General features: G+C 41.6%; 1 protein-coding gene across 2 annotated transcripts in view; it reads left to right on the top strand.

The window, feature by feature from the left end:
- The window catches only part of DHX57 (DExH-box helicase 57), a 30,185-nt gene extending 5,273 nt beyond the window's left edge, over window positions 1-24,912 (top strand). The window contains exons 5-23 of one of the 2 annotated variants that reach the window (XM_033145025.1): window positions 1,755-1,927; window positions 2,594-2,715; window positions 5,005-5,200; window positions 6,325-6,449; window positions 8,044-8,177; window positions 9,725-9,779; window positions 10,784-10,989; window positions 12,128-12,244; window positions 12,608-12,704; window positions 13,599-13,772; window positions 14,974-15,174; window positions 15,897-16,173; window positions 16,762-16,857; window positions 16,972-17,055; window positions 19,922-20,059; window positions 20,604-20,678; window positions 20,958-21,092; window positions 22,313-22,513; window positions 23,561-24,912. In XM_033145025.1, the coding sequence (XP_033000916.1) occupies window positions 1,755-1,927; window positions 2,594-2,715; window positions 5,005-5,200; window positions 6,325-6,449; window positions 8,044-8,177; window positions 9,725-9,779; window positions 10,784-10,989; window positions 12,128-12,244; window positions 12,608-12,704; window positions 13,599-13,772; window positions 14,974-15,174; window positions 15,897-16,173; window positions 16,762-16,857; window positions 16,972-17,055; window positions 19,922-20,059; window positions 20,604-20,678; window positions 20,958-21,092; window positions 22,313-22,513; window positions 23,561-23,704 (2,750 nt within the window). In that variant the 3' untranslated portion in view covers window positions 23,705-24,912. The remainder of the gene's footprint in view (window positions 1-1,754; window positions 1,928-2,593; window positions 2,716-5,004; window positions 5,201-6,324; window positions 6,450-8,043; window positions 8,178-9,724; window positions 9,780-10,783; window positions 10,990-12,127; window positions 12,245-12,607; window positions 12,705-13,598; window positions 13,773-14,973; window positions 15,175-15,896; window positions 16,174-16,761; window positions 16,858-16,971; window positions 17,056-19,921; window positions 20,060-20,603; window positions 20,679-20,957; window positions 21,093-22,312; window positions 22,514-23,560) is intronic. The other variant, XM_033145026.1, reaches the window with a different exon arrangement.
- Window positions 24,913-25,344: the final 432 nt, after the last annotated feature.

Genomic DNA, 25,344 nt, shown 5'->3' on the forward strand with positions numbered 1-25,344 from the left:
TGAACAGGAACAATACAACACTGTCACATTTTGTTGTGGGTTCCACTTGCAGCCTGCTATAAGATTGCTAACTTTTTTCAATCTTCTAACTTTGCACAATTCTATAAAAGATACCTTTGATATTTGGGGGAGATTTTTGCACATGCATACACACACACACACACACACACACGAGAGAGAGAGAGAGAGAATATATGAATAGGCAGATATTTAGTCAGGAAGATAATACTGTAAAGGTGAGGACAACCATTGAGAACTGTGAAAATAGGATTGTTTTCCTTTATAGCAAGTTTAAATAAGAGTTGGTGAATATGGGTCAATCGGTGAATGAAGAAAGCTGCAAGGGCTGGAGTGGGGGTGAGGATCCTTGGAAATGAATAAATTATATTGTAAGATGAAAAGCCCAATTAAAAATAAATCTCTCTCTCTCTCTATATATATATATATATTTCTATTTACATTAATGAAGGAGACCGCTTCAGATCTGTTGTCCTCTCCAACTTAATGGAAAATTCTTGTCAGTAAGAGATTTGTGTGTCAGTGAGAGAGTGTTTATTTTTAGCTCAGAACATAAATCCATGTTGAAGCATAATAATATAGCAAAGAAAAATGCCCATAAAAACTATAGATGAAGCAGCACATAAGCAGCGAGTTAAAAAAATAGCAGCTAAAATCAGTAAAAAGATTCTGTGCTCCACTTGAAGTCCATGAGTAAAGAAGGATTCTGTGCAGTACCTAAAAAATAGCTTTGTTAACTACTGTATAGCACTTGCCTAAATTTGCCTGCATTGTGTCCATTATATTGGCTGTTTCCTGTTATAGTATATTTGCTCACGACACTGTGCACAAATGAAGCAAATTTTAAAACAGTTGGCCTGATATAAAATGAAAGGGAGTGGGGGAAATGCTGCTGTGGGAAACTTTTACAACAAAAGGAAACAATACTAGGATGTTTTGAAAATGCAGGTGAATTCAGAAGGGAGTGACTTGGACAGCTGCAGTACACAGTTGCAGGGGGAGAGTGTGAGAAAACAGAATAGTGGTCTCTTACAGTGAAATGTTATTCTTGTCAGGAATTTTGCTCGGTGAAGGCTTGTAGCTCAGTGGCAAAGAACATATTTTGCATGGGATGAGATTTAATCTCTCGCACCTCCCAATAAGACTGGAAAAGACTTGTCTGAAACTCTGGAAAGTTACTGCCTGGGCTTGGTGGTCCAAGGCAACTTTCTAGGTTCCAGAGGTCAACTCATTACTAAGCCAGTAAAGTCCTCATTCTAGCCTCTAGAATTGGCACTCCTATGGCGAGTGGCCTACACAGTAACCATATTGTTTAGTTCAAGTCCTCATGTGAGTCCTTTATAACGTATTGTCAGTTTCCTTGTCCCCAATCCATGTAAGTGGTGACCCCTTGCAAGGGCAGTGCATCATGGGCAGAATTCACGATGGGAGATTTTCCAAAGAATAGTGCCGCAGGTGATGGAGAACTCTCTGTTGCCAATGCATGCCAGTCCCTGTGATGAGGATAGCACACTGGTTGGGAGCTCTGGTCCTCCAGACTTCAGCTCCCATCATTCCTTGCCAGCATTGCCAATAGTCGGGGATTATGGGAGTTGCAGTACAGCAGCAATGGGGAGGACACAGATTTCTTCTCCCTGATCTAGTGAAATGTTATGTTATAAAAAAAAAACCACCCCTGAAGACTGGATAGCTAATGTTTCAGAATGGTGTTTGTTAAGATGCTTTCTGTTTTTAAGCAACCAGGGAGTTGGTGACTGAAGAAGAGGAGGAGGAGGACGACGAAGAGCTGCAGACAGTTCACATAGAGAAAGAGAGTTATGTGAATCTCAGGAAAAAGAAGTACAGCACATCAGCAGAGCCAACTTGCAAAGAAAATTATAAAATTTGCCGTCAGTTCAGGATAAAGAAGGTACATATCTCACAAGATAGGTGACAGTTACATTTATAACATATTTTCAGCTACTCGTTTTTTTTTTAACTATTTCCATGTGTACATATAATAGCTTTGGGGAGAAACTGATGGCAAAATCCAGGAGAGAATATTGAAGTTCTGGATATGCAGCAGAACCCTTAATATCGATACAGTCGTACCTCGTGTTGCATTTGCTGTGGGTTGCGAACAGCGCGGGTTACGAATGCGGCAAACCTGGAAGTGTTTACTTCTGGGTTTCGCAGCGCACACGCGCACAGAAGCACAATATCACTGCTCGGGTTGTGGACTTTTTGGGGTGCGAACAGCACCCTGGAACAGATCGTGTCCGCAACCCAAAGTACCACTGTATTTTGTTTTGTATTTAACACCATTTTATCTCAGAGCTGCTTCCTATGCTAGAATTTCTTGTATCTTGAAAATAGATCTATATTCTTATGTTCTCTATATGTGGGATCAATAGCAGTAACATCTGTTTTCCTGTAAAGACTTGTATCTACAGAATTAATGGAAGACAGTGTAGAAACTGTATGCCTTCTCTGGATGTGTGTGAACTATAGTAAACAAACAAACACGTTCATGTAATTGTGGATCATAAATTGAGCACTAACAGGCATCTACTGAACATCCATGTATATTTGTCAGTCTTCTAGGCACTACCAGGCTATATTGCAAGAACGACAGAAACTTCCTGCATGGGAAGAGAGAGAAACCATTCTTAACTTGCTGAACAAATATCAGGTCCTGGTTGTGAGCGGTATGACTGGGTAAGATATAAAACTGTCTGCACACTTGAACACCATGTTAATACTTACTATGTGAAAAGTCTCTGCCTACAAAACACAAACGGGACCTTTCCTTCAGGCAAGAAAAATGAGAGGGTTTGAAGTCAATAGTTACAGCAAAGGTATGTATGGTGGAGTTTTTCTTCCTCCTCCTGTTTATATCTGGCAATCTGTCTCATCTAGGCTAAACTCTCCTCCCCCTCCCAACTGCTAGAGTAGATGGGTTGAGATTAAGCAGAGAGAGGAAAAAATAGTTGGAGAAAAAAACCCAGTGTGCCTCCTTTCCTATAAGTGTTGAATTCAAGCTGTTTCGCATTTTATTGCCTGTAGAACAGGAATCTTCTTGGGTCTGAACTGGCAGAAGTGGCATGCTCTGTATATGGAAGGAGCAGCATTTTCCCAGTTCTTAAGGATGCATTCAAGACAACATGTACACTACAGAACACTGGTTGGAAACAGGGCTTAGCCTAAAGAACAAAGTGAAGTATGAGAGGTCTGTTTGGTTGCATTTCTTCCCCTACTACATCCTCAATAAAATATTATATTATTATTATTATTATTATTATTATTATTATTATTATTATTAAAATTTGTATGCCACCCTTAACTTGAAGATCCCAGGGCGGTTCACAGCAGAAAAACACAAAATGAGAATTCAAAATAAAACAAAACCCAATAACTCCCCCTCCCAAAAACACATTTTAAAAGCCATAGAATGTTAATCAGCCAGATGCCATAACAGCAAAAATCTATACATGTATACTCCAGAGTACTCCCCACTGAGATCAGTGGGGCTTCCTCTCATGTAAGTCTGTATAAGACTGCAACCTAAAGCTGATATACACAGTTCATGTGGAGAAAGATTAAGTCATCCAATTTCTATTACAGTTAATGACCATTTTATGCGGGGGTTCCGTTTCCGGCCCATGTGTGTCTCAGTGGGGCACGTATAAGCACACCCCGCCCTGTTACATCCCACCCCCGTTCCACCCTTTAAGTGACATTTTATGTTTTTGGTCACTTCCAGGTTCAACACTATGCTTGATTGCACATTTTTTGGATGTGCGCTAATCAGTCATTTCCTGTATGTTCTGCCGAAATTATAATTGTAAACACACATGAATGTAAAAGTCAAGAGAACAATGTAGTTCATTGATTTTGGACCTGATACCTTTAGAGCAGTGGCAGGGGGAGTCACTTTCTGCCTGGGGCTGGATTCAAAGTTGTCCAACTTTCCAGGGGGCTGCATTGTAATGGTAAACAGTGCCAGAGGCAAAAGGGGCTGGGGCCAAAGTGGGCAAGGCAAAGAGAATGGCGTCTTTTTACATACTTTATTTATTTTATGTTCATTGTACATAAAATACATAAAATTTATGCAAGCTATGTAAAAGATCAATCTAACCCTAGGAAAGCTATGGGAGGTGGCAGGAGAAATTGAAATTATTTACGGGTGGTATCACATGATTGGTGGGAGGATGGAGATGGGCAGAAATGTCATTGGCAGCCATTTGGAGGGGCTGGGCAGGCCAAATTAGGCCTGGAGGTCAGAGAGTCTCCACTCTATCATCAAACCCAAGGTCTGTTAAGTCCAGTGTTTCCTGGTCTCTGCCACGCCTTCAGCAAACCCATCCAAAGAAGATCTGAAAGATCTAGCAGGAAGCATTGTGGTTTGCCAATTGGAAGAGACCATACCCTGTGGGAGCAGAACAAAACTTGACTCTTGGAATGAAATAAGATTTTGCTCCAATTTGGAGTCAGAAGAGTGTTTCTATATGGCTTTGCCTACATTTCAGGTTTGGAATAAATAGTGCAGAAAATAATAGCTCCTGGCTTGAGCTGGTTTTCACAACTGCAATCCTTATTAGACAATATTTCACAAAGATTGCTCCTTTTGATTTTTGTTCTGTTAACAAGAGTTCTTCATTGGTGTTAGTCAGTGGGCAGATTCAATTTTACATTTATTTAAATGAATGAATATATATAAATGGGAGACAGGAAGGTTGTTTCCTTCAGGGTGAAATATAACCCACCTTTTATTATAGTTTTTTATTTTATTTTATTGCCATTGTATTCTGTTGATTTGTTAGCTTCCTTGAGACCAAGGGATTTTTTTTTAAAGTAGCATAAAGATTAGTTTTTCATAGACAACAGGTTTGGAGAGTATTGATATGTTATATGAGGAAGTCAGGCTGTCTCCTGCAACACCCCTTAACATGTTGCTTGAGGGAGAGGAGAATTTTCTTTTTTATTTCATTCCTCTCCTTCATGCAGATGTGGAAAGACCACTCAGATTCCTCAGTTTATCTTGGATGCCTCCCTAGAAGGTCCTCCCAGTAATTTAGCCAACATCATCTGCACCCAGCCTCGCAGGATCTCTGCCATTTCTGTGGCTGAACGTGTAGCCAAGGAGCGAACGGAGAGAGTTGGGGTCACAGTCGGATACCAAATTCGGCTAGAAAGCGTTATGGTTTGTTTGTTTTTACTTTGTTTTTATTCCAGTGACGCACGGGTGCAAGCCAATAGACACATCTATTTCCCCCCCATTTTTTCCCCAGCAGTGAATTCCCAAATAGATATTGAACTGTTGTTGTTGTTGTTTTATTAGTCCAATGGGTAGACCTTTTTTCCCCTAGCTGTGCTGTTGGGGAGAGTTGAGGGGTAGTATCAAGGGGCTATGCAAGAGCACTGGAGTGTTGCACAGCTTCCATTAATGTTTTTTTAAAGAAACATGTTTTAAAAGAGAACAAACAAAGGCTAAACATGTCAGAGAGCTGAATTCTGTTCTAGGTACAAAAATCCATGACTGTGCAGTGTGTTATAGATCCATAGACTACTCAGAATCCTGGTAACACGAAGTGGCACAAGCTGAATTCAAAGCTAGTTTCTGAGAGAGTGACTGCTGTCAGAAATAGCCTCCGCTTTTAAATAACTTTTTTGTAAAAAGAAGAAGCTTGCTGTTTCATTGTGATATTTGCTATGGGTCCCCCCCACCCAACTTTCCTGCTGAGAGGTGATTGGGTGGCTAACCAGTGACAAGGCCTTCTTTGCTGTGGCACCCAGACTCTGGATTTCCCACCCTGGCACAGAGCTGATCTTTAAGCACCAGTCAAAAGCTCTTCCGTTTGCCAAGTTGTTTGTGGCACTCAGTTGGTGACTAATCTTTGTCTTGTTTTGAGCTGCTACATCTGCTTGTCGTCGTTTTATTTGTTTTAATGTCATTAGATTGCTTTACTGCTTGTTGTGCACTGCTTTTCTGCACAAGAGAGGAGGAAGATGTGTCTGCTCATTCCTAGTTCCCTCTACTATATTTGAAGGGATTGCAACATTATCTATGCACTGGCCCTTGATGTTTGCTGAACATGCTTTTCCAGGCATTGACCAAACTATGGCAAGGAATTTTAATCAGCTAATTTCCCATATTTTTACTTCTGCTATTCATGGGAAGGAACAACACACTTTTCTGGATAAGATCCATGGAAATCTGAATAAGGCACTAGAGTGTAATCTAAGCAGTGACAGTGACAGGATTAAATAAGGGGAAGAAACTGATTTAGTTGGCGATTTTACTGTCATTTTCTCTCTTCTTTCAAGTCTTCAGCTACCCGGTTGTTGTACTGTACTACTGGAGTGCTTCTGAGGAGGCTTGAAGGGGACATGAGTTTAAAAGGAGTCACCCATATTATCGTTGATGAGGTTCATGAGAGAACAGAAGAAAGGTAACACAGCCTGTTGGTTTCACTTCTACTATTCATTTATTTTTATATTTCCTCTCCTGCCCTTCTTACTCAAGTGTGGAATGTGAGTGGTTAAGAGTGTCTGAATAGGACCTGGGAGACCCAAGTTCAAACCTTAGCTTGCCATGGAACTTACAGAGTGACTTTGGGCCAGTCAGCCTAGCCTCCCTCACAAGGGTAGTGGGGAGGATAAAGTGAAGAGGAAGGAAAGCCATGTTTGCCACCTTGAGCTCCTTGGAGAGCAGGTGGGATATATATGTAATATATATTTTACAAAGTAAATACATCATTTACCCCTCTTTATCCTTGCCCCAACTCTGTAAGGTGAATTAGGCTGAGGGGTAGCTGTTTGTCAAATGTTTAGTCAGTGAGCTTTGCGGCAGAGTGGGGATTTGAACCCAGGTCTCCCCAGTCCTAGTCTGACACACTAATCCATCCTTCCCCAACCTGGTGCCCTCCAGATGTTGGTCTGCAACTGTCATCTGCTCTAGCCAGAACAGCCAGTGTGAACAATTTTGGCAAATACATTGTCTGAGAAGCAGTATGTTTGTTGGATGGGTAATAGATAAATGATGGTGGAAGTTGTAACCCATAATAACCCAGAGAGCATCTGCTTGGAAGAAAGCTGCTGTTAATTATGAAACCACACTGCTTACCATAATCTTGCTTGTTTTCGAATATATGGTCACATTACTTTAAAAATCCTCATACAGTGGTACCTTGTTTCTCAAACTTAATCTGTTTCGGGAGTCCATTCAACTTCTGAAACCGCTCAAAAACCAAGGTACGGATTCCAGTTGGCTGCAGGAACTTCCTGCACTCAAACGGAAGCCGTTTCGGACATTTGGCTTCCGAAAAACATTTGCAAACCAGAACACTTACTTCTGAGTTTGCGGTGTTTGGGAGCCGATTTGTTTGACAACTAAGCCGTTCGGGAACCAAGGTACCACTGTAGGTCAGTAGTATCACTTCCAAATTGGCAGCTGACTTGAGGCCATATTTGAACTTTACCTCCTCTACACTAGCTTCAGTGACCCATGAACAATAATGTATCATTATTATACAATAATGCAGTAGTTATGAAATGATAAACAAGTAGTCTGCTAAAGCTTCACTTCTAGATGTGGATATCCCATTAAAATATCCGAAGCAGAAAATGCAGTAAATGCTGTGTGCCTAGTCCTTCATCCATACATTCTAAGCTGATTTAGTTTTCTGGTGGCTGTGATTTTATGCTGCAGATAAGTGCTTTGAGAACATAACAGCACGTGCTGCGAAATTAACACACACCGAAATACATCAGTTCAGTTGCATAGGGCTAGGATGTTGTTTCTCTCCCTCCACCTCCACATTATGCAGATGAAGCTTGTTTGCCAAAGAGACAGAACTGAGCATTGCATTTTTGTCCCTCCCTCTGATTGTTGTTTTTAATGAGGATATGTGTGCTCATTTTTGTTTGTTATAAGAGAAAGCTTTAAATAATAGTCTTGGATTGATCCCAGGACAGTAGTGGAGCTTCAGGGAATTGCAGATGAACAGTAAAGAGCTTCAAATATCTTTTCTTTATTTTCTCCAGTGACTTCTTGCTGCTGATTTTGAAAGATATAATGTCTCGGAGGCCAGACCTGCGCATTATAATGATGAGTGCTACCCTGAATGCAGAGCTATTTTCTCAGTACTTTAACTCCTGTCCTGTTGTTAGCATACCAGGTGAATACCAGTGTCTCATTATTTTCATTATCCATCTCTTTACAGCAGAGGTGGGGAACCTGTGCCTCTCCAGATGTTATTGAACTCAACTCCCATCAGCCCCAGCTGGCATTAGAATCAGCTGGTAACATCTGGAAGGCCATAGGTCCCCCTACTCTGCTTCACAAGTTACTTTTCATTGGTTAGCATTTTCTCTGTTCTAACCGTTATTAAACAGTTGATAATATTATCTCAGCAACATGGTTACTAAAAATGTCTGAGTTCGGGAAAGTATATTAATTTTCAGAATGGAATCAGAGCCCTGTTTCACCAGGTCAAACTCCATTTAGTGATTGTTTCCCACGGTAGCCAGCTGCTGGGAAGCTCCCAAGCAGAGCACAAAGGCATTATTAATACTTTCTTGTTGTTTGTTTTATTATACGTTAGCTGCTGGTACCTACTGGACACATACATTTTTGTATCCTTACATGTAGCTATCTTGATTAGTCAGCTGATAGTAACTCTAACTTATTGGGGGGGAATCTGATTAATTTAACGAGTCGTCTCAGCGAAATCACTACGAAGATGTTAATGGAGTTAATGTAAAAACTAAATAAGGCAGCCTAACATATAAGAATTATGTGATATTATAAATAATATTTTGCATCATGTTCTGTCTCACATTCTGTCTCATATATAACATGCAACATAAATACTATAAATGTGCTCTGTTTTTAGATTCAGTAGAGTACTGCTGAGGTGAAAATACCCTTCTCGGGACAGGTCAGATCAGATCAGAATAGGGTAATACTGAACTTCTTGTACAGCTGTTTTAGTGGCTCATAGCACTTCATGTGCATAGTGTAGAGCAACAAATTTGAGGTGGTTTTTCTTATACAATTTTGTATTGTTTTTATTTGAATGTGATCTGCCCTGAAATGAAGGGCAGGATAGACACCTTATAAATAAATAACTGTAACCCTTACTGACTTACCATACGAGGTTGTTTTATTAATATTCTTCATGTTGAAACATACCTCCACCCATTCCAGGACTAAATCAAAAACTTTGGTGCCCAAGTTGGAAAATCAAATTCCCTCTCCCTCTCACACATGCATACAGCTATGAGATTTTAAAAATACATATGGGAAAGTTTTAGTGTTTGAAATTGTATTGTGATTTTACTATTTTTTTTGTTGAGAGCCGCCCTGAGTAGCTAGGGCAACCCAGTCAGATGGGTGGCATATTAATAATAATAATACACATGAAGCACAATTCTCCTTTAAATTGCTGGGCACTAAGCAGTGGGCTGTGCCCCATGGGTCAGATCTTGCCCTTCCCTCATACTGCTGTCCTTAATGTTGCCCAAACCTGCCACCTGAGGCAGCTGTCTCACTCTTCCTTGTGTTGTAGGTTGAAATACTGTTAAAACACAACCAACTTTTTAAACTAATACATGTGGGAATGGTGTATGGGTAGAAATGGAGGCAGTTCCATTCCTCTTACTCCAGTTTTGATGAAGTAATTTGCCTCTTCCTATATTGCTGTGCTTCTCGTCTCTCTTTTAGGTAGGACGTTCCCCGTTGATCAGTTTTTTATAGAAGATGCTATTGCAGTGACTCGGTAAGCTAGGAATCTCCAATGTCTATGGACATTTAGCATGCCTTGTACATATATTTGTACGACTGCTGTGTATTCAGACTTAAAAAATTTTTTGGGGGGGTGTTCTACCTTATTTAGGGCATAAGTGGCTTATAGAATAATGCTTTTATACTGTAGTCTACTCTAATAGTCACCAGCAACAAACCATAGTGGGCTATTGTGTATCAGCTGAGAAAATGACGACTTGTGGAATCTAGGTATGCAAGCCTAAATTTGAACCAATTTGCTGCGAAATCAGAAGCAGGAGAGAAACCAAAGCACATGAACAGAGGAGAATGTATCTGAGCAAAAGACTCAGCCATGTCTAGCATCAAAGCATGGTTTGGCATTGCTTCTGTTGGAATTCTGTCCTGTCCTAGAGCTTTACCACATGCCTTCAGCTCGTCGAGGGAGGGCCATCAAGCTCTTCCAAGACAGGCAGAGTCTGGATACTGTTGGTTGCTGTGTCAGAGACCATGCTGTACAGTTCTTAATAGTGATCTGCCCATTGCTTCATCTGCTTGCTGTGGTCTGTGATGATCTCTCCAGACAAGGTTTCCAGCGGTGCAGTTTTCCTGACTGTTGGTCCAAAGGCTTTCTTCATACCAAGATTTGTTCCTTGAGCAGTAGAATTGCAAGATGTGTAGAATATATACAGCCTCACCTAAAGTGAAGGTGCCTTATACATCAAGCTCAGTGATATATTTATATAGGCTGGCAATGGCTCTGCAGAGTTTCAGCCAGGAGTCTTTCCCAGCCCTACCTGCAGATGCCAGGGATTGAACCTGGGATCTTTTTTCATGTTAAGCATGTGTGCTACCACCAAGCTATAGCCCCTCCCCAAATGCTCTGTGTGTATTAAGTGTGTCAGAAATGACACCGCACAGCCCACAAGGTCTAAGCAACTGCTTAGAGCAGTCAGCCATCCAGAAAGCAAGGTTTGCAGATGGATTTCCCCCATACCCCATTTCTCTGTTTGCATTCAGGTATGTCTTGGAGCATGGCAGTCCATATATGCGTCGAACAAAGCAAAGTGTGGACAAGAAAGCAAGACACGTGAGGACTGCTGCAGAGGAAGTAGAGTATGACCTAAAGCGTTCTGGATTGGTGCAAAGTACAGTGGCTGTGGCTGCCAAAGATTCAGTTCCAGACCAGCAACTAACATTCCAGCAGTTACTGATCCGCTACAAAGGTAATATTTATTCAATGTGCATTGCTGCCAATAATTTTTAAGAGTTTATTATCGGTGAACATATTGTACATATGACCAGAAAGGCATTTTCAAACCTAGAATGTTTGTGACATGTCACAACCTCGGGCATATAGCTCTAGTCAGACAGAAAGATGCTCAATGCTCTTGTGAGAAATTCTTATTGCATATGTTATTTCTCTTATACTAGATAATCATTGTTATTTTCACCATTTATTAAATTTCATTGGAAGATCACAAGGTGGTTTGCAATATAAAAACTCAAAAATACATACAGTGGTACCTCCAGTTACGAACTTAATTTGTTCCGGAGGTCCGTTTGTAACCCAAAACCATTCTTAACATGAGGCACGCTTTCGCTAGGCGCCTCCCGCTGCTGCCACGCCGCCAGCGCATGATTTCCGCTCGCATCCCGGGCAAAGTTAGCAACTAGGGGCATCTACTTAGCAGAGCTCGTAACCTGAAGCATTCATAAGGAGGGCAGTACGTAATAAGAGGTTCTACTGTAATATAATGATGAGTAGAAGCAATGACCGCACACACACCCAGCTTAATAGAACATAGATTGTTAAATTAGCCAAACGCCTCAGACAAAAGGGTTGTTATTGCCTGGTGCCTAAAGAAATGTGACAAAGGTGCCAGGTGAGCCTCCAGAATGGGAAATTCCTCTAGTGTATGTGATTTTTTCCTGTGTGCAGCTGGAGGTACTGAATAATGGCCAAAATATTTTTCTTTGGGGGGAATGACCATCTCTCTCTCTCTCTCTCTCTCTCTCTCTCTCTCTCTCACACACACACACACACACACACACACACACAACCCCCCCCCCAAAAAAATTTTCAAGTGTTTTTCAATATCCAAATATGTATAAGGCAACATCAGACTTTGACATTGAGAACAATACACTATTTGGGTGAATAGAAAGAGGGTATGAGACCAAATGAAATAAATGGAAAGGCGCTATCACCACCGGATGGAAACTGCAGGAGGGAAGAGTGGACCTCCGCTTTCCATCAAGGGTTTGATTCATTTGGAAGTGACTGTAGTTTGAGTTGCTTACAAAATTCATGACCTTAACGAGGCTTTTCCTTTTTGTTATGATGCTCATTTTCTCTTTCAGGGGTTAGCAAATCAGTATTAAAAACAATGGAGAAAATGGATTTGGACAAAGTTAATCTTGAATTAATTGAGGCCTTACTGGAGTGGATTGTCAATGGCGAACATTCGTATCCACCAGGTAACATGATGAGAAGCAATTACCTTATTTTACAAGCCTATGCAGCTCAGTTGCACCAAGAAGACTGTTTCCTGTTACCTTTTGTTGAAGTTCTACTCTGCTCTCCCTCTTTCTAAAAGAAAACTAGCTTTTTGACATATGGTTTTGAAGCATAATAGAACTTTTCCCAGAGTTAGGATCCTCAGGAGGAAAAAATTCTTACTTACACTGATGTTGAATTTAATCTTACTGTAACATGTAATGCAGTAGAGGGAGAAATAGCAATAAATTGTGGTTGCCTTTAGGAGCAAAAATGAAGAATATATATTGAGTTCTAGAAGACATTTCTATTAATTCTACCATTTTTTATATACTCATATCTAGGTGCAGTACTGATTTTTTTGCCAGGCATGGAAGAAATTAAAACACTGTATAAGCAGTTGCAATCTAATCCACTCTTCAATAACCGGCGCAGCAATCGGTAAATTAAGAATATGCCTAAATATTTTTAAATGGAAAGTAGATTAATTAAAACTGACATTTTAATCAACTTTTACATCACTTTAAGTTGCTTATTTAAGAGTTTGTGAACATTTTTCTTTCTTGCAGCATCTTTTATCTCTTCCCCCTCCCCAGTATAATTCTCAACTAGTGCATGGAGGATAATATTCTGTACTTCCAAGTAGAACTTGAAAAATAATACTCTTTTTAGCTGGGTGCTGCAGAAACATTGGGTTTTACGTTGGTTTTAGACTCCTTGAGCTTATTGGATGTAAACCAGTTTATCCCTTAGTTCTTTGGCTTGATACCCTATTGTGTATCAGGTTACTGCCAGTCAAGAAAATGTATTGGGTCAATTCAGAAGCAGTGCCAAACCATGCTTTAGAGCTACACATGGATGAGTCTTCTGCCCAGAGACTTTCTCCTTTGTTTGTGTGCTTTGGTCTCTCTCCTGATGCGAACACCCCTCCCAATTTGGTGTCATCTGCAAACTTGATCAGGATGCCCTCAAGCCCATCATCCAAGTCATTGATAAAGATGTTGACTAAGACTGGGCCCAAGACAGAACCCTGTGGCACCCCACTAGTCACTTCTCTCCAGGATGAAGAGGAGCCGTTAATGAGTACCCTTTGGGTTCGGTCAGTCAGCCAGTTACAAATCCACTGAATGGTAGCCCACATTTTACCAGCTTCTTTACAAGAATATCATGGGGCACCTTGTCAAAGGCCTTGCTGAAATCAAGATAGGCTACATCCACAGCGTTCCCTGTGACCCTTGGTTCTCCAGCTCTGGCTACTATGTAAAATAAGTGATATACAAATGGAAAACAAAACCTCACTAAAAGCCCTCTAAACCTGTCCTCTTTTTCTCATAGCTGTGTTGTTTATCCACTTCATTCCTCACTTTCAAGCGAGGAGCAGCAATCTGTGTTCCTTAAGCCTCCTGCAGGGGTCACCAAGATCATCATATCTACAAACATTGCAGAAACCTCCATTACCATCGATGATGTGGTCTACGTTATTGATTCAGGGAAGATGAAAGAAAAAAGGTACCTAGATAATAAGCAAAAGCACCATGTACAATTTTTTTTTAAACAAGCTTTGCTAACATGGGGCCTATACACCTGAGCACAGTGAGATTTCTACCTGATGGATTTCCTTGTTCCATGTCTCTTGAGCTGGAAGACATTACAAAACTGAAGCCCCAAATCTGCTACAGTATTTGCTTCCTGCATTAAGCTGCTACAAGCTTCTGTTTCTCACCCTTCCTTTTTTCCTTTTTCAGTTTCCCAATGACCAGAACTATTTCTGTTACTGTCTGTCACAGTTATTACTTCTCCCTTTAAGACCTAACCTTTTCACTCTCATCTTTCTCAACCCATATTTTTCTGCTTTAATTTTTAAAGGTGAAAAATGGGAAACATGTAGCAATGTTAGTTCACAGTGTTCTATAGTGGTGGTATCCTTCCCCCGCCCCCCAGCATTTGTCAAATTGACTCTGCAAGCTTTCAGGCAGTAACTAAAGATAATCAAGATTTTAAAACAGTATTGAGACGGGTCTCTAGGAATCTAGGAGGTACAAGCATTTGGATGCTGGATACTTCTGTATGACTGATATTTGCAACGAGTAAAAATACAATAACAGAATCACATAAGCATGTTAAAAACATAATCAGAATACGAACGTCCAATAATTGGTGTTGCCCAAGTGCCAAGGAAAATAGAAAAGTATTTGCCTGGCAGTGAAATTATGATAAAGTTGATGCCAGGCAGGTGTCCTTGGAGAGAGCATTTCATAGATGGGGAGCTTCTATAGAGAAGGCCGTCCTCTCATCGCCAAAGAACCTCCATTGGAAGTAGCATGCAGAGAAGAACCTCAGATGATGATTTCACAGTCCAGGCAGGAACATATACAGATAACTGTCCTTTTGGCATTTGGATCCTAAGTTGTAAAAGGCTTAAAGATCAAAACTAGCACTTTGAATTGAGCCCAGAAACAAATAGGCAGCTATCAGTCAGGTGAGAACTGGTGTTTATATGTTCACAAACATCATCTTGTCCGCGTTAATCACTTAGTTGCTACATTCTGCACTAACTAGTTTCCAAACAGTCTTCAAATGCAGCCCCAAGTACAATGCCTTGAAGTAGCATAACCTGGAAGCATCCAGTTTCCTAATTTTTGTACCTCCCTGGATTCCCAAAGGCCTATCAGAATATTGCAAACACTGTTCCATATCTTCCTCCTTGCAGGTTTGATCCAAGCAAAGGTATGGAAAGCCTGGAGGATACATTTGTGTCCAAAGCTAATGCCTTGCAAAGGAAAGGACGAGCAGGCCGGGTAGCCTCTGGGGTCTGTTTTCATCTCTTCAGTAGCCATCATTACAATCATCACCTTTTGAAGCAGCAGTTACCTGAAATACAAAGAGTGCCTTTGGAACAGCTTTGTCTCAGGTAAGACGGTCTTTCACTGGCAGCCAGAGCATCCCTGAAACAACCTTTACAGATCTTGCTGATTGGCACATGTTATACATAGTGATTTGCCCCGGCTCCCATTCTCAAATTCCTCTACTTCCAACTTCCTCCTAATTCTTCCTTAGGGCAAATAATTTTCCATAGTCCTTACTCTACTTCTTGAAAATGTGTGTGTTAGCTTTTATGAATGCTCAGGCTTGGTGCTTTGCTGGACTGCTTAAAAGAGAGAAACAGGTGGAGCTTAGGAATTACTATACAAAACTGCCGCCTCTTTTTTTATTCTGTACTGTGTGCAACTCAAGATTTAACACAGGTAGGTACAGTACAACATAATGGCTAGGGTTTGTAAATCAAATAGACTTGTTCCGGTTACTTCACTGACAGAGAGAAGAAACTGGTTTGGCCAGTATCTGCAGTTTGCAAGCTTGCCCACGGGCCCAAAATGGTTGGTGAGCCCTACTATATCCTGTTTCATACAGGACGTGGTTGGTGCTGTGGTTCTTTACCTTTAACCTTTTTACCTTATCCTGTTTGATACTGACTTCCTATGCTTTTCAGAGTCTGCCATTGCCCATCCAGAAAGCAAGACTTCAAAAGAAAGTTCTCAGTGGAGGCCTGCTAACATAATGTGTATATTATATATTTGTGCAGCGAACATATCCAACTCTGACTAAATGATTGTATTTTCCTCTTTCTTCCAGAATTAAGATTTTGGACATGTTCTCCACGCAAAGCCTTCATTCAGTTCTCATGCGACTGATTGAGCCACCAGCAGCCGAATCTCTACGTTCCTCAAAGCAACGACTGCAGGATGTCGGAGCCTTAACTTCAGATGAGAAGCTCACGCCCTTGGGGTATCATTTGGCTTCCTTGCCTGTTGATGTCAGGATTGGGAAGCTAATGCTGTTTGGCACCATTTTCCGCTGTCTGGATCCCGCACTGACAATAGCAGCAAGCAGGGCCCACAAGTCTCCTTTTGTAAGTGCTGTTTATTCAAGATATGCCCACGTGTGTAAAGGAATGTTTCCTAAACTATTAAAATGGAACCTTTTAAACCTATTATATGGTTGAAAGTGGTTTGGGAGAGGTTTCACTTCCCATAGCATTAAAGAGGGGAAAAGGTTTGGGGGGGGCGGGGGATAAAATGGGATAGCTCTGTACATCTTGTAGTATGCAATGTACAAAATTTCCGTATAGCCAGAATACACTGTGTAAATCAGAACTCTGTAGGCTGTATTTTAATTTTACATATGCCAGTTGTGTAATGGTATGCTTTCCATAGTTCAGCTATGGAACTTGTTCCCATAGGAAGTTGTGATGGCCACCAACCTAGATGGGTTTAAAATAGGATTGGACAAATACATTGAGGACTATCAATGGTTTCTAGCTATGATGGCTGTGCTCTGCCTCCAAGGAGGCAGCAAGTCTTCTGAATACCAGGTGCTGGAAACCAAAGGTTGGGAGTATGCTCTTGTGCTCAAATCCCACTCACTTGCGGGTTTCCCAAAGGCATCTGCTTGGCCAGTGTGAGAACAGGTTGCATTATTATGTTCCGTGTTTTAAAAGGTTTCTCCGTGGGACAAAAGAGAGGAGGCATTCAAGAAAAAACTGGAATTTGCAATAGGAAACAGTGATTATCTTGCTCTTCTCCAAGCATATAAGGTGAGAAATAAAAGCACGCCCTGTACTTGATTTCAGAGTTATTGTAGCTATAGAGCCTCCTAACTGTAAGAGATGAGATGGCAGACTATAACAGCTTAAATTTTCACTATTTAGGGATGGCGTACAGCTTCAAAAGACGGCTTTCAAGCAAGTTACACATTTTGTAGACAAAATTTCTTATCAGAAAGCGCTTTTCAGGTAAGTTAGCATTATTGTTCACAATTTTGAGTTTTAAAAGTGTATCTTGAACCTTGTGTCAAATGGTTACGTTCTGCCTTCTTGTTCTGCAATCTTATAATGAAAATGTTTTTTATAGGTTTCAACTTTGCATTTATCAGAAAACTCAGTACATGCAAGACATTTACAGGCCTACTTGCTTATACATTTAAGGTTTTATCTCACTGCATTTCACTATTGTCGGGGTTTGGGTGCTGGAGCTCCTCGTACACAAACTTGGACTGCTCATGCACGAGGTACCAGTAGCGGGGAAAGCGGCCAGCGTTCCGCGTGCTTCTGAGCACGGGCGCCGGCCAGGTCTCACAATCTGAAGGTTGAGTAAGCCGGGTGATGACTCCGAAGGTGCATGAGTTCTTAATTGCCTTTTAAAGAAGAATGTTGCCTCGAGAAATAGGATATGCCCTGACTCTGAATAGATAGATCAACTTAAGGAAATTAAAATTTTTACTCTAAACCTTTTACTCCCTCTTTTGCCCCAAAGAAAGACAGACACCGGTTATATCTTTAGTGGCTTCGGCAGAACCCGCGTAGGCTCGTCCCCTAAGCTAAGTTCTCCTAAGCTCAAAGTCCCTGCGCGCCCAATCTTCCGCGAGGCTAACTAAATAAAACTAAAACCGAAATATCTTCCGCAAGCCTAGCCCTAGGCTAAACCTAAAGAAACCTAACTAAAGCTGAACCGAATGATCTTCCGCGATCTAACTCTAACTAAAGGAAAAACCCATCCAACCCATCCAGCCCGCTCCCAATACCCTTAAACTAAACCCTGACTTCAACTGAAAGAACTAAAGAAGAACGTGCCTAAGCGGGGAGCCTCAGCCTTTTATTTAGGAACAAACGTGACATCATGATCAATGCCTCAACCAATAAAATCACTGTTGCTGCCCTCCAAAAAGGCGGGAAGCAAGTTTAACGCTCATTAATAACTTTGAACATGACCGGAACTATGAAATAAAGGCGGATTAATCTCATTGGTGAACCAAACTATTCATTCTTACTTTTGCTTTCGCTTTTGCGCGTAGTAATACCAAAAGTAGTTCCCGAAAACTTCATTAAACAATTAAATAAATGTGGATCCTATAGCGGATCCGTGCAGCGTATTCCGACACACTGTGTTACTTGCAGATTAACCTCAAGATGTGGTATCTAGTGGTGCTATTCAACTAAATTTTACTCAGACCCATTGAAATTAATGGACCTTACTTAGTCATGTTGATTAATTTCAGTGGGTTTCCTCTGAGTAAAATTTGGTTGACTACTACCCCAGGGTTAACAGTGTGATATATCTGTATTTATCCTTGGCAGGCAGGCAGTGGAAGAGGGGAAAACTGGGTGCAGCATAATATTGGGTTGGTTTTTTAAAAAACAAATGCTGCCTTTTTAGATAACTTCAGCTTTTCCAGAAAAGTTGAGGATTATCTCTGATGGATGACAGGATTTAGGGAAATGGATCAACTACTATACCGTATAATATTAAGTTCCTTAGCTGCTGAGACTGAATTATAAATGTCAACACTATGGTTGCCAACCACTGAATTAAATTACCCTAGCTGAAAGGTAAAGAGTGTGGATCAGCTGTAAAAAAAATTCCTCACTGGACTCCTCACACACACATAAACGCACACAAGCGCCTCTACACACCAACACACCAAAGAAGATACATATTTTTATTTATGACAGGGACCATAGCTTAGTGGTCCAGCACACGTTTGGGGTCCAAAATTCAACCACCAGCATCTCTCCAGTCTACAAAAATATATAGATAACACCTGATGGGGAAAAGATCTCTACCTCAGATTCCGGAGAGTCCCAATCCAGTACTGGGCCTGTTAGACAAATAGACTTCCTATAAAGCAGTTTCCTATGTGCCTAACTACCGTATTGGCCCGAATATATGCGCACCTTTAAAATTGGATTGGGGGGGGGGAGAAAACAATACCCAAATATAAGCCACTCAATTCCTCGCCGCTCCTGGCTGCATACTTGGCCTTTTCCCTTCCTTGCTCTCTTCATTTGCAGCTTTGGGGGAGAGGACAGGACTACACATAGGGCGGGCGCCTCTTTGCTGCGCTCCTGGCGCTGGCTGCATACTGTAAGGTCACGAATATAAGCCACATTAACTTTTCACGGTCAGAATTTGGGGGGAAAGTGAGGCTTATATTCAGGCCAATACAGTATATATGTCAGTGGTTTTCAAGCTTCCTACTTCCAGGGGAATCCATTTTGACTAGCCTACGAAGAAACCGCCTCACATCTGCCAGGGAAATCCTTGCACGTTGTAGTTTATTCTGGGTTGTGTTCTAGGGTGTATTCTTAGTTCAGTTAGCACATTGGCCAATCCTCTTGAGCCTTACTGTCATTCCATGGGAAGGGAGACTGTGCCCTGGAAAGGCACCCAACACAGTTGCATGTTGCAGCAGTGGGCAAGCTTGGTTTCACTTGGATTAACACTGAATAAGTGTTGGAGGTTCAACAGGGTTGCCTGGAACACAGTTTGAAGATCTGTGCATCCCCCATACTAGTTATGTTATGGAACTACCGTACCAGGAGTCCCAAAAACCACACAATATTTCCTCAGAGCACATTTTCACATATTTTTCCACAGTAGATGCAGTTCACATTTTCCAGCATAGCTTTTCCTCTCTTCCCCAGATTTGCAACAGTGGCAGTGGGAAAAATGAAGTCAGCCGCAAGCTGGCTGTGACCCATAAGTCTTCTGTGGCTTACCACTGGTGTTTGGAAAGAATGAGAACAGAAGGTGGACATCACTTGACACGGTTCAGAAATTCATTATTTAAGTGTGTTTCCCCCCCCCTCTCCTCCCTCTTAGCAAATGGCCAGTTTAAAAAGGCAGTTCACGGAACTGTTGTCTGACATTGGATTTGTGAAAGAGGGACTCAGAGCCAAGGATATTGAGAGGAGGTGGTCTCAGGGAGGAGACGGCGTTCTGGAAGCAACTGGAGAAGAGGTAACAGGAGTGGCAATGGAGGAGGAGTTGCCCTGTCTCATTAATCCATTGTCTTTTGTACAATGTTTAAGCTTTCTTATGGTGTTCTTCCTCTCATTCTCTGCCACTTTCCTCATCTGTCCAAATAATGGCATTTATTTTTCCCTCCTACCCCTTCTGACTACCGGTATTTCTACTCTCCCCTTCTTGTCATGATTTAATGGAAACAAAATGACAGCCAGAACCTTGGACAGTGTTTTCGTTCAGTGATTTGGAGCTTCCTGCTCAAGTGAAAACCCTTTTCTTTCCAGCTGATTTTTAAAAGTCCAGGGGTGCACCCCCCCTTTTAGGGAGGGGCATATAGGGCCCAGAACTTCGCCACTTAACACTTGAGAGGTGTTTAAAAAAAATAGATGCCTTCATATTTTCTAAAAAAATATCTCTGTAACTATAAGGTCTGGAAGCTTAACTTTACACGAAAGCTGGAATTCTCAGGGTCATGTGCTACCCAGTTTCATGCAAACTTCTTCCCTAACTTGTAGGTACCCTTTTGTTTACATCACAGGCAAATGCTAATGCAGACAACGTCAAGTTGATATCAGCCATATTATGTGCTGCTCTGTATCCCAATGTGGTTCAGGTAAGAGGGCAGTGCTTTTTTATTTCTCTGTTTCTGTCCATATTGCACACGTGCCCATTAGTTTTATGCTGCTTGCTTGAAAGCTGAGCTACTTGATATTAGTAATTCCTTAAAAGGGAATCTAGCTCTTTCTCTTTCTCTTTCTCATGCTTCTGTTGGGTTTAGAGACTTTTCAGTATTTCCAGTGCTTTCAAGAAACGTCTCCTTCTGTACAACCCTACTGAATGGAAGTTGCTTATGAGTATTTCTATCACTATTCACTGTTTTTTACTGTTTTAGGTGAAAATGCCAGAAGGAAAGTATCAGAAGACCAGTACAGGAGCTGTTAAAATGAAGCCAAAAGCTGCAGAGCTGAAGTTTGTTACCAAGAAGGAGGGCTCTGTTCACATTCATCCATCTTCTGTAAACTACCAGGTGATTTTTCCAGCCCCAGTCATTCTGTAGCTCAGAGGTCAGCAACCTTTCTCAGCCGTGGGCCGGTCCACTGTCCCTCAGACCACGTAATGGACCGGACTATATTTTTTTGGGGGGGGGAGGGAAATGAACAAATTCCTATGCCCCACAGATAACCCAGAGATGCATTTTAAATAAAAGCACACATTCTACTCATGTAAAAACACTCGTGATTCCCAGACCATCTGCGGGCCAGATTGAAAAGGCAATTGGGCCACATCCGGCTGCCGGGCCTTAGGTTGCCTACCCCTGCTGTAGCTGTTGTCCACACATATACAATTGCTTCTTGGAAGAGGGGCATGCAAACCAATCAGCAGTCCATAGTGCAATTCCTTGCATTTACGCGGGTGGCACTGTGGTGTAAACCACTGAGCCTTGGGCTTGCTGATTGGAAGGTCGGTGGTTCGAATCCCTGCGACTGGATGAGCTCCCACTGTTCGGTCCCAGCTCCTGGCAACCTAGCAGTTCGAAAGCACGTAAAAGTGCAAGCAGATATAGGTACCACTCTGGCGGGAAGGTAAACGGCATTTCCATGTGCTGCTCTGGTTTCACCTGAAGTGGCTTAAGTCATGCTGGCCACATGTCCCAGAAAAACTGTCTGCAGACAAACATCAGCTCCCTTGGCCAGTAAAGCAAGATGAGCGCCGCAACCCAAGAGTTTATGACCAACTTGTCCCATTTGATTTTTAGCCAGTAGTAGGTTACAGTGGTGTCTTGCAAGACGAAATTAATTCGTTCTGCGAGTGCTGTCATCTAGCGAAAATTTTGTCTTGCGAAGCACGGACGGGGGAAGAGCGGTTTGACGGGGGGGGGGGAATCGCGAAAATTTTTCATCTTGCGAGGCAAGCCCATAGGGAAATTCGTCTTGCAAGTCAGCTTTTCGTTAGCGAATGCCTTTCGTCTAGCGAGGCATTCGTCTTGCGAGGTATCACTGTATTTGCCTTTCTCCTTTAGCTTACACACCCATGTGAAATTCGTGTAAAGATTTCAGACTTCTGCCCCTGCTGCCTGGCAAATGGTATGCTGACATTGGACTACCTTTTCCCAGCAAAACCAATGGCCTCTGTCATATATTGTGTAACTGAAGTGATAGGTATGGAACCTGTTGTTGTTGTTGTTGTTGAAGTTTCACCAGTTTTTTTTTTGTTTGTTTTGGTTTTTGTTTTGGTTCCTTGTTTCAGACAAGGCACTTTGATAGCCCTTACTTAGTGTATCACGAGATGATAAAAACCAGCCGGGTGTTTATTCGAGACTGCAGCATGGTGTCTGTGTACCCACTGATCTTGTTTGGAGGTGGTCGTGTTAATGTGCATCTTCAGAAGGGAGAGTTTGTTGTTTCCTTGGATGATGGGTGGATTCGTTTTGTTGCAGCCTCACACCAGGTAAGAAAATGAGCAACTCATCACATTGCATCTAATTGCTTATGATGGGAAAATTATTTTCATTGTACCAAGGGGGGAGAGAGGAACAGCTCATTTTACTTTGTACAGGCATGCAGGAAATGGGTTATGACCCTTAACCAAATTTCCTCTTGAGACATTAAGTCCACTGGGCTAAAATGGATATAAAACACTAATTCCAATAGGCTTATAGAATAGCATGGGCAGCATCTGGTCCAACAAGTGTGTTTACTTTCCTAAGTTGAAAGGTCAGGTTGTTCTTTATGTCTGCATGACCAGCTATTTAAGAACCAAAGATCTTTCAGAAATTTAGTCAGATGTCCTCATCTCTTGGGTATCAACTCTGCGGTTTATGGTTATAATACCTGCAGTACAATTTGCATAGGCACTTTCATGAGCACAACAAACCCCAGGCTGTAGACGGCAGGAAAAATTGTATCAGCACCGCTAAAGGCTAAATTTGCCTCTCGGGTCTTTGACTGGACAAAAGCAACAGAGTATTGTGGCGCCTTAGACTAACAAATTTCTTCCGGCATTATGACACTGCACGGTGCTATATCATCTGTGGGGGTATAAACCCTGGATATACAAGAAGAAAAGGCATAAAAAGTTTAAAAGGTTCAACTGTACTGTGCAGAGCATTAATGAACATAAAATCCAGTCAAATGAGAAAAATCCCAAGTGGTGAAGGTATGACCTGTGCAGCTTGAAAAAATGCAGTGCCTTTGATCTTCTATTTGTTAAGATTCTTAAGGACATTATTGTCATCGTAGTTTTCAAGCAATGCCCCAGTTGAGCCTCTTTTATGCAAGCACAAATGTTAAGCATGAAAAGTACAGCAGGTCTTTCATGCAATATCAGAGGGAGGACCAGGGGCTTCAGAAGTAACTTCTAATGAGAAACCTCAGGTTTTGCTGGACTCCCATCTCCCAGCCAGCATGGCCTAATGGTCAGAGATGATGCGGGCTTGTGATCTGGCCTGGACTACCCCCAAGCAGCTTAACTCATAAGAATATTTGTGTTTTTCAGGTAGCCGAACTAGTGAAAGAACTTCGCTGTGAGCTTGACCAGCTACTCCAGGATAAAGTAAAAAACCCCAGCATAGATCTTTGTACCTGCCCTCGAGGGTCTCGTATCATTAGCATGATCGTTAAACTTGTGACCACACAATAGCACTGAGCATTTGGTATAAAGACTATCAGCAGAACAATGGCAATAGAGATGGAAGCAACACGGATGCCTGGAAGTGGCAATCAAAGAAACCACTATATTTGAGTAGCCCTAATGGAGTTAATGGGGCTGGAGAAACAAAGGTGGTGGGTTTTTTTCACCCAAATCATGGAAAAGTTGGCATATTTTAAGGGAAACGCAACTGTTTCCTTTCCAGGAGCAATCTGTGAATTATAGAGTGAGAGACTACAGTATTGTTATTTATGCCAATGAAACTCAAAAGAGATCCTAAAACATTCAATTCTAATGTTTTTCTTGTCACTGTTTTTGTCCAATTAAGGATTAACTCTTTTTGCTACAAAATGACGGTCTATTGACTTTGCTCTTCTCAAGGCAGGACTTGATGTTTACTACAGCAACTGTTTGTATTTTCCTAAATTCTAAAATGGATTCCCCTGTAAGCTTTCCCTAAACCCTGTCCTAATCTGATCAATTAATCAATGTCGGTTGCCAAAATTTTAATGAAATATAAATGGTCTTTAGTATAAAAACAAGCTAGGCTCTATAGGAGCTGGTGTGTGTGTGTAAGCACACAGGGCTCAAATTGCCGCTTGCCAAAGGCTGTGGAAGTTGTCTTGCTCCTTCTCAAAGTGTTAGTCTAGAGAAGAAAGTTCATTACTCTTTTACATTGCCTGAAGTAAACTTAGCTTCCTTGACAAGACAGCACTTATGAAAGCAGTAAGTGTGAAGTGTGCCAAATTTTGCAAAAGCAAGACATGAAGATAATGCTGTTACATTCTAGTTCTGAGCCCCGCTGGCTCCTGAAACCAGATCTTTCACAGGTCAGAAGAAATGGTTGAGGAATGCAAGAACAAAAGAGGCTTATTTCAGTGCAGTTCATTATGACTTGTGGACTCCCATCAGCCTAGCAACTTCTTATAAACAAGAAGCACAATCCTGCAGAAATTAATGGGACTTGAACAGAAGCTCCCAAAAAGGTGCATTTAAGGATTTTCAAAAACAGTAAACCAACATTGGGGCAGGAGTAGAGAATGCACAATTGCTATGGCAATAGAAACGAGCCCACTGGTGGTTAAAAATAAAACTCTGTATAGTAACTTTATGTATGTCACCTTAGGTGCTCATTGGTTGGAGTAATGGTGATCAACAAGCTCTATAAATAAACAGGAACTTGTTCATTAGATTTGTAATCTGATGTTTCTTTTTTGCAAGAAATTATGTACAGGTAACTTCCCACTTGTGCGGGGGTTACGTTCCAGTCCCCCGCGTGCATAAGTGAAATTGCATAGTGGGGAACACCTTCTAAATACTCTTTAAACACCCTCTGTTACGCTCTCTTCAATCCATACCAAAAATACTGTATCCAAAAATATCCACAACTATAATTGAAGCTCTGGGGCTGGCAGGAGGCTGGAGGATACAGGGGAAAGCAGCTCCTGCTGCTGCGCTACCCCACACATCAGCTGTTAAGTGGGGAGGCTGAGCAGTGTAAACAAAGCCCTGCTATGCCTTAGGGCTTCTTCTGTCCTTACCAACATCCTCTTTGGGCTCTGGGGAGAGTCTCATGAGCCATGAGGCCTGCCTAGTTTTGATGTGGATATTAACTCTAGTAAATCTACTTG

This window comes from Lacerta agilis, chromosome 3 (genome assembly GCF_009819535.1).
Source record: "Lacerta agilis isolate rLacAgi1 chromosome 3, rLacAgi1.pri, whole genome shotgun sequence".
NCBI classification, from domain to species: Eukaryota; Metazoa; Chordata; class Lepidosauria; order Squamata; family Lacertidae; genus Lacerta; species Lacerta agilis.